General features: G+C 40.6%; 1 protein-coding gene across 2 annotated transcripts in view; it reads left to right on the forward strand.

Moving 5' to 3' along the window:
* Positions 1 to 8,364, forward strand: part of dok7 (docking protein 7) — a 72,675-nt gene extending 64,311 nt beyond the window's left edge. For both annotated transcript variants that reach the window (XM_002939224.5, XM_004911257.4), the window contains one exon: positions 7,503 to 8,364. In XM_002939224.5, the coding sequence (XP_002939270.2) occupies positions 7,503 to 7,639 (137 nt within the window). In that variant the 3' untranslated portion in view covers positions 7,640 to 8,364. The remainder of the gene's footprint in view (positions 1 to 7,502) is intronic.
* Positions 8,365 to 10,057: the final 1,693 nt, after the last annotated feature.

The raw sequence follows: 10,057 nt of genomic DNA on the forward strand, positions 1-10,057 counted from the left end.
AAATTGCTGGTGACTGTCCAACTGACCATCACATGACCCATAGCTGATGTAGTCCCTATTCTTGTCATCTATAACTCAATTCACTTGGCAGAGGCAATCAAGCTCTCTCTTCCTAGGAGGCTTAGTCATTTCCACTTAGCAACCAAAAAAGACCTGGCAGCCATAGGGACGCAAGTATTTAGTTACCTATGCCTTTGACATAATGCTGTAAATTGTTATATTTAAGTATTAATTCTGATAACCTTGTACATTGCTTATTATTTTCTCTTTCCATTAATTCTTTTTCTCTTTTCATTAAGCTCTAGATTAGCATTTTATGTAGAACATATAATAGGTCTAATCTCTCTAGATCGGGGATCCCCAACCTTTCTAACTTGTGAGCCACAGTCAAATGTAAAAAGGAGAGCAACACAAACATCATGGAGGTGCCAAATAAGGGCTAAGATTGGCTATTAGGGGCCTCTATGCACACTATCAGCTTACAGGGGCTTTATTTGGTAGTAACTCTTGTTTTTATTCAACCAAAACTTGCCCCCAAGTCAGGAATTCAAAAATAACTACCTGGTTTGGGGGCACTGAGAGCAACATCCAAGGGGTTGGGGAGCAACACTTTGCCCCCGAGCCACTGGTTGGGGATCACTGGTGTAGATTATGGGTGACCAGATCCCTTGAAAATTTAGGGGCACAGCTAATAAATATATGTTGCAGGGCAGCACTGATTGCATTTGAAGTAAGCTGCAATCAGTTTAGACTTGTTAAGGTCCCCATACACGGGCCGATAGTAGCTGCTGATATTGGTCCCTTGGACAGATTCGGCAGCTAATCGGCCCGTGTATGGCCACTACCAACAGGCCTGCCCGACCAATATCTGGCCTGAAATCGGCCAGATGTCGATCAGGCAGGTTAGAAAATTTAATTGGATCGGGGAGCCGATGCGGTCCCTGGACCGAATTTTCCTATACCTGCTGTTATAATTCGATCGTTTGGCCCCAGGGCCAAATGACCGAATTACCCTGGATTCTCCCGAAATCGTCCACCCGTAGGTGGGGATATCGGGAGAAGATCCACTCGCTTGGCGACATCGCCAAATGAGCAGATCTTATGGTGTAAGGGGACCTTTAGCCGAATTTTTTAGACATAAATTTTCAAAGGATCTAGTCACCCTTCTCACCCCTGATCATAGCTAGTGTCTAGCAAAATGTCACCTGCGTTAGTCAGTTAAGGCAATTATCATTTTCTGACCAACGATACATATATATATATATAAAAATACATATGGGGAAGCTGAAGTGTTTCCATTGTTATACATGATTCAAATGGAGACATTTAGGAAAAGTGGTAAGAATTAATAAACATACAAAAGTGAAAAGAATTCTGGAGGAACAATTTGGAATCACAAACTTGTATGAGGTAAAAACCAAATATATTGGGAAGCCTCAATTATAAAACACAATGAAGGGACTCTTTCAAAAGACTCAAATAAAAAAACGAACTCTTTTACACTGATAGAGTCTGATATGAGTATAATAGCTTCTATCCGCTGATAAAACTCTGATAAACTGCAGAATATGAACGCTGGCGAAAGGAATTTGTTTTGTGCCCTTCAGTGCCAGCTGTGCCCTAGAAAATCTAGCGATGTCTCAGCCCAAGACAGCAAATGAAGAAAGGGAAGAATGATTCTTCCGGCCCGCGAAAAAGATAATAACAGACAATATAATCAATCTTAAGTGCCATTAAATACTGGCTACTGTGCATGTTTGAAAGATACTGTGCCCTACTTTTATTCAGTAACAACTAAGAAACCCTAAACTGGAGAGGCTGAAATGAACAACATAAAGGGACCTCCCTAAACAGTGTTTGTGACTGCATAGCTGCTCTGCACTAGTGCCAGGCACAATAGGTATGTATACAGGTAATGGATCTGTTATCCAGAAAGCTCCAAATTAAGGAAAGGCCATAGACTCCAATTTAATTAAATAATTCAGATTTTTAAAAATGATTTCCTTTTTTGTGTGTAATAATAAAACAGTAACTTGTATTTGATCCCAACTACCAACCCAAGATATAATTAATTCCTATGGGAGGCAAAACAGTCATACTAGGTTTAATTAATGTGTACATTTTTTTTTAGCAGAATTAAGGTATGGAGATCCCAGACTTTGGATAACAGGTTGTATACCTGTACTACTGTATTCTACCGTACTGTACCTGTACTACTAAATTCATACCAATTAGTGTGTAAAGGTCTACAAAGGATACACACAAAACCAAAATTAACTTTCCATTTCACCACTTTCTGATTGGTAGAGCTAGCTTGTTTTCCTTCCATGTACATATGTTGGGCACTTCTTCCCCACCCGAACAGCATAATTTGTACAGGTATGGGACCTGTTATCCAGAATGCTCAGGACCGGGGTTTTCTGGATAAGGGATCTTTCTGTAATTTGAATCTCCATACCTTAAGTCTGCTAAAAAATCATTTAAATATTGAATAAACTCAATAGGCTTAGGGGTAATTATATCTTAGTTGGGATCAAGTACAGGTACTGTTTTATTATTACAGAGAAAAAGGAATCATTTAACCATGAAATAAACCCAATAGGGCTGTTCTGCCCCCAATAAGGGGTAATTATATCTTAGTTGGGATCAAGTACAGGTACTGTTTTATTATTACAGAGAAAAGGGAATCATTTAACCATGAAATAAACCCAATAGGGCTGTTCTGCCCCCAATAAGGGGTAATTATATCTTAGTTGGGATCAAGTGCAGGTACTGTTTTATTATTACAGAGAAAAGGGGAATCATTTAACCATGAAATAAACCCAATAGGGCTGTTCTGCCCCCAATAAGGGGTAATTATATCTTAGTTGGGATCAAGTACAGGTACTGTTTTATTATTACAGAGAAAAGGGAATCATTTAACCATTAAATAAACCCAATAGGGCTGTTCTGCCCCCAATAAGGGGTAATTATATCTTAGTTGGGATCAAGTACAAGTACTGTTTTATTATTACAGAGAAAAGGGAATCATTTAACCATTAAATAAACCTAATGGAGTCTATGGGAGATGGCCTTTCCATAATTCGGAACTTTCTGGATAACAGGTTTCCGGATAAGGGATCCCATACCTGTACTACATTTATCCCCTCCATTCGCCAGCACCTTTACATTTTCCAAAAACAAATAGCAGCTTTCACCCAGTGGCTATTTCCCCTCAGACACATTATCAGAGCTAGAGCAGAGTTTCTGAGGGAACCAGCAATGCCATCTCTTTATTGGTGACTAGACTGAAGGGGAGTGTTTAGTGATCTGAGCTGGGAAGATTCACTGCTTTAGCTTGGAACTGAGCATGCCCAGTAGCCAACAGCCAAAGTAAATTCCCGAGGGAGGGGGCTGAGTGGGTTACAGGAGGAGAAGGAAATCTAAGTGATTAAGGGGAGGCTCAGCCTTACTATTAACCTCTGAACAACCAGAGTGGCAGGTATTGAAAGATTTCAAAAAGGCTGTTCATATATTAATATTTTTGTATGTGAATAAATGTAAATTATAGTATGGCAGCCATTTTTTTTTCATATACCATTCATTACCAGAAATAACTCCTTTTAATAATAAATATGCAAAGAGAGCAGTTACCTGATCACTGGGTTCAGGCTATTCCTCGGCCACTTCACTTCACCGGAGCAGTCAGGAAAGCACAATTCCAACAATACTGTATGACTTTAAGTGCTACTTCATTACTGGCACCCCCAGCCATTAGAACTTTACTTCTCCTTTACTTTATACTCGTTATAGCTCTCAGTAATAAGCTAAAGCAAATGACTGTCTAGCACCACCTGCTACGGCTTATTAAATGGCATTTTACTTTCTAACCACCTCTACATTCGTAAGCTGATCTCTCCGTAGCAATGCTTAATTATATTAGTGCCGAGCGCAGGGATACAGAAGAGAAATAAATGTGAAATGTGCCCTGCATGTGGATTAGAGAGGCTGCAAGTTTCTTTCTAACGAATATAATCGAATCAGGGACATCAGAACATCTATTTTACCATAATAAATATAGGTGCTCTTGTGTTAATTAAGCCTCCAACATTTACCCTCTTGCATTTGTATAATCGGTACCTTTCCATATGTGTCGTCTATTTTTATGTTAGAAACATAATTATAAAGTAGGAACAATTCAGCAAAGTAAGACTGATTCATCCACACGTAATAAGCCCAAGGCATAACACTTTTACAAAGCAATAAATATAAAGTAAAGGAAAAGTACTGATATTTCTGGGGTAAATGATGAAATAACATAAATAAGTACCGTATTTTCCGGCGTATAAGATGACTTTTTAACCCAGAAAAATCTGTGCTGGGGGTCGTCTTATATGCCAGGTACTTGCTTGCAGGGCCCAGATGATCGAATGGCCCCCCCAGCGTCCTCCACCACCCCTCCCGCTTGCCTGCTGCGTCCGGCTGTTTCCTCTGCCTGCTTCATCTGGCTTTAAAGAATTAAAAATTGTATCATGGCTGGGCCCCCTTTAAAGTGTTAAAGGCTCATTGGTGGTCAGTGGTTAATTTAATTTATTACGCAGCAGGCGAGCAGGAGGGGTGGTTGAGGATGCTGGGGGGAGCTGAATTATGTGGGGGAGGATTTGGGGGGAGCTGGAGCATGTTGGGAAGGACGCTAGGGGAGCTGGATGATGTTGGGGAGGACGCTAGGGGAGCTGGATGATGTTGGGGAGGACTCTAGAGGAGCTGGATGATGTTGGGGAGGACGCTAGGGGAGCTGGATGATGTTGGGGAGGACGCTAGGGGAGCTGGATGATGTTGGGGAGGACGCTAGGGGAGCTGGATGATGTTGGGGAGGACGCTAGGGGAGCTGGATGATGTTGGGAAGGACGCTAGGGGAGCTGGATGATGTTGGGGAGGACTCTAGGGGAGCTGGATGATGTTGGGGAGGATGCTAGGGGGAGCTGGATGATGTTGGGGAGGACGCTAGGGGAGCTGGATGATGTTGGGGAGGACGCTAGGGGAGCTGGATGATGTTGGGGAGAATGCTAGGGGGAGCTGGATGATGTTGGGGAGGACGCTAGGGGAGCTGGATGATGTTGGGGAGGACGCTAGGGGAGCTGGATGATGTTGGGGAGAATGCTAGGAGGAGCTGGATGATGTTGGGGAGGACGCTAGGGGAGCTGGATGATGTTGGGGAGGACGCTAGGGGGAGCTGGATGCTGTTGGGGGAGGACGAGCTTTAGGACACTGCGGGGGGGAGATTGAGGATATTTTAACTGGAAAAGTTGGGGGTCGTCTTATACACCCAGTCGTCTTGTACGCCGGAAAATACGGTATTTCAGACAGCCAGTAAGGGCAAATAATCAAGGTAGGTAACTTTATGACACTTGATTAGTTTGCACTTACAAACATTCTCCCCCATTTCTAGAAAGCCTGTTGTACAGGTATGGGATCGATTATCCAGAAACCCATTATCCAGAATGTTTGGTGTCAGAGCAGGTCCAGAGGGGGCCTGCAATAGCAGAGGCAAATTTTAATTTTAAAAAATGAAAATTTGGCTCTTTAAGTCACCAGAAGCGGCTTTTTGCTGCCCCTGGTAACTGGCCGTTCACTGCCGCCTGAGGCAGGAGTGCCCCTGTATGGGATATAACACAGCACTGCATACCTATAACAGGATACTGAAATTAATTAAGGATACTAATAAATGGTCCAATGTAGATGAATTAATATCACACATACCCCTGTAACCTTGCAGCAAATACATTCAATAAATTAGATTTAATGTTATTTATAGAGATACAATAGCCAAACAATGAATGAAAACAACTTCGGGCCAGTTAATATGCAGATGGAACCCAGAATTTCTAACATATAGATAATATGTATATATCTACAAGACAATAGAGGTATTGATTATAAACATAACTTTATATAACAGGGTTTAATGGCAGATGATTGCTGATCTCCATCCTCACCATTACAGTAGATATCTGCAGGAAAGAAGATTTACTGATGGCACACAGACCATAACCATGTTATATATCTACAGCAAAGCAGATTGCAATACTTAGACCAGTCCTGTCAATTTTCTCTATGATCCAAATAGATTTCTGAAGGCAACTCTTTGGGATGTGGTTTTGGTTCATTTACACCTTGAGAAAGACCGGTGTAACAGCCAAAACTTTGCATCTTTTTTTTTTTACCAAGATTAGACTTGTAAGTGTGGATTTCATTCAACTTATGGGTTTTATATAGTTTTTTTTTCTAGGGGCAATTTAGCACCTATACTAGTAAATAGTAAATAATACCCAGAGATGACATTTAGCCACTGTGGATCCAAAAATGATAATAGAACTGATAATAGAAATAGTGAAGTTATAAATTGCATACGTCCTTGGATTAAATGGTTTTAGGTTTATGGTTAAGGTCTTCCTCAAGGCTTTATTTGTTGTTTGGCTTACAGGACAATGATACACGTGTATGAGTTATAAAATATATGCTTTAATGTAGAACCCCCCTTTTTCTTCCAGCTGCTAAAAGGTTAGGTTACTGATGCAGAAAGGGGCTCCTGATGATTGTCTGCTTAGTACAGGTATGGGACCTATTATCCAGAGGGCTAGAGACCTGGGGTTTTCTGGATAAGTAGTCTTTCCATAATATGGATCTACATACTTTAAAGGTGGCCATACACGGGACAATTCTAGCTGCCGATATCGGTCCCTTAGAACGATTCGGCAGCTTATCGGCCCGTGTAGAGGCAGCAACGACAGGCCTGTCCGACCAACATCTGGCCTGAAATTGTCCAGATATCGATCGGGCAGGTTAAAAAATTCAGTCGGATCGGGGACCGCATCGGCTTGTTGATGTGGTCCCCGAACCGCCTGCGCCCACTACCGTCATTATAATTCGATAGTTTGGCCCCAGGGCCAAAAGACCGTATTAGCCTAAATTCCCCCGATATCGCCCACCCCGTAGGTGGGGATATCGGGAGAAGAGGTCTCCAAGCAAACGGATCTTGACGTGTATGGCCACCTTTAGTCTATCAAAAATCACTTAGCATTGCTTTGCCTCGAATAGGGATGAATTATATTTTAGGATTAGGTACAAGGTACTGTTTTATTAATACATGGAGTAAAAGGGAGTCTATAGGAAATGACTTTCTGGATAACAGGTTTCCAGATAACAGATCCCATACCTGTACCACTGTTAGCTTACTAGATTAAATGAGCTGAAGGAAGTGACAGAACTGAGCAGAGAAACCTCAGTTTTTAGTGATTATCAGTGGCATAGCCCTCTGGCTGCCGGGCACCAGGAAAGAACAGCAGGGGGCACTGTTGCAAATCTATGATATTAGAAGTGTAAAACAGATGAATGAAAATGATTAGTTTCATTTTATATCTTTGAAACGTTTGGTGAATATTCTGGACCCACTTGATACTCCCCGTTTTTTTTTATAATTGAAATGACCAAGCCAATGACACCATATGTTCTTTGGTTTACAGGAGGAGGTTCCACCAAGTATGCTCAAATAGACATTGCTGCAACAGAGACGGCCCATAAAGTAGGATCCCAGCACGCACAGTCCAGAGAGGAACGTCTTCAGGAGCTTGAACAGAAGAGAAAAGGAGCACAACAGTGACCAGACTCAAGGGCGGTGGGCACCCAAGTCCGTGGGGCAATGAACCACAAACCTGTAATTGCTGAAGAAACCAGCGCTGTTTTTTTCCAAACATAGGTGCAAAGTAATGCATTGGTGGCCATATATATGGTATGTGGGCCAAATGTTCTGCAAGCTCTCAAGGCCTAGTGTTCCAGTAAAGAATAGGCGACCTGTTGTCTCAGAACAGCTCACACTTTATTTACAAGAACATGTAGCATGTCGATACAGGGGGTCATTCCAAAAGTCATATTCCACACTGGAATCATGTAGAATGATCTGGTTTCAGGCAATCTCCAAGGTTTTCTGGATTATTTCACACACATGATCCTATCTTGCTGAAGTATTCCATTTCAATTACTATGTATTGTTGGAGGTTGAAGGTTTTCTAGAATATCTCTCTAAAATGATTATAGAAACGGGCAACGGGCAACGTTCTCTGGAATATTTCAGTCAATGCAGTTTATATAGCTGAAGGCAATGCCGAAAGTTCTTCTGGGATATATTACGTAAATTATCATATATGGTTGAAGGCAATGCCCACTATTGTCTAGAATATTGTATTTAAATTATTTTTACAAAGTCCATATGTCCTTCAAGGTGGCAGTAATATTTTGTATGGACGTCTATAACAGACTATTTATTTTTGTGTCAATATTTAATGTAATGTGCATATACTTTTATAAATAATGGTTTCCTGCAACATACCTCCTCCGTTTCAATGGTCTTACACACAATGTTTTTGTAGTATTTTTCTCCTTTTTACTGTATATGATAATTACATGTTCCGGGGCATTTCTGTACATTATCGGAATTGAACTCATTTGCTTTTTCTTAATGATAATGCTGTGTTGGGAATAGGTCTTTAAACCCAGGAAGAGAATGCAAAAAAAAACAAAACAATTTTGATTTTGCATGTGTTATTTGTATCAAATGCAATTCAAGTATAGGCGACACTATTCAGAAACAGCATTTAACATTATATAATATATAGATCATTTCACAACACCCGTATTCAAATGAAATTGCTGATATTAAGGGGTCTATTTACCAGCATGAAATAAAAATTTGACATTTTTTTTACAGTTTTTGGCGACAAAAAAGCACAAATTTGACTCTTCGAAATTAAGATTTTTGTGATTACATGCCAAAAAACTTGAATATAAAAAGTTTAGCATTCAAAAGCTGGCAAGTACATGTAGAAGTCACTGCGAGTTGTATTAGCAAAATTCATAAAGGAATACTGTCACAGCAAAACGTGTTTTTTTCAAAACCCATCAGTTAATAGAGCTTCTCCAGCAGAATCCTGCATTGTAATATGTATTTCTAAAACACAGATAGATTTTTTTATATTTAATTTTGAAATGTCACATGGGGCTAGCCATATTCTTCATTTTCCGGGGTGCCACAGCCATGTGACCTGTGCTCTGATAAACTTCAGTCACACTTTACTGCTGCGCTGCAAGTTGGAGTGATATCCCCCCCCCTCCCAGCAGCCGATCAGCAGAACAATGGGAAGGGAGCAAGATAGCAGCTCCCAGTAGGTATCAGAATAGCACTCAATAGTAAGGAATCCAAGTCCGGCTTGGGACTCCTCCAGTTACATGGGAGTAGGAGAAACAATAGGTTAGTTGAAAGCAGTTCTAATGTGTAGGGCTGGCTCCTTCTGAAAGCTCAGACTCAGGCACACTTTACTGCTGCGCTGCAAGTTGGAGTGATATCACCCCCCCTCCCAGTAGCCGATCAGCAGAACAATGGGAAGGGAGCAAGATAGCAGCTCCCAGTAGGTATCAGAATAGCACTCAATAGTAAGAAATCCAAGTCCGGCTTGGGACTCCTCCAGTTACATGGGAGTAGGAGAAACAATAGGTTAGCTGAAAGCAGTTCTAATGTGTAGCGCTGGCTGAAAGCTCAGACTCAGGCGCAATGCACTGAGATGGCGCCTACACACCAATATTACAGCTACAAATACATTTGTTGATTCAAGAATAACAGTTTAAATGGCAGAGTGAATTATTTGCTATGTAAACAGTGTCATTTAGAAATAAACAGTACCCCATAAAAATCATGACAGTATCCCTTTAATGAAAATGATGGGTAGAATGATTTTACTGTTTTCGAGTTGCTTTTTTTCACGTTTTATGCAATTTTTTGAAATTTGAGTTTTTCAAATAAAAAAAAAATTGAAAAATTATATTTTTTTGATATTAGCCCCTCTGTGTATAAATACAAAAGCAGAGTCTATGAGTTCAAATGTTAAAAGATAGGAGCAACAGAAACATTTGATTTATTTATTTTTTTTCATTTGGAAACGATTTTTACTAATTGCCGAGCTGGGTGTTCTCTGAATCCACGTGATATTAATCATTCAATATGTAACTCCAACACAAAATAAAAATT

The sequence above is a fragment of the Xenopus tropicalis genome, chromosome 1 (assembly GCF_000004195.4).
Source record: "Xenopus tropicalis strain Nigerian chromosome 1, UCB_Xtro_10.0, whole genome shotgun sequence".
NCBI classification, from domain to species: Eukaryota; Metazoa; Chordata; class Amphibia; order Anura; family Pipidae; genus Xenopus; species Xenopus tropicalis.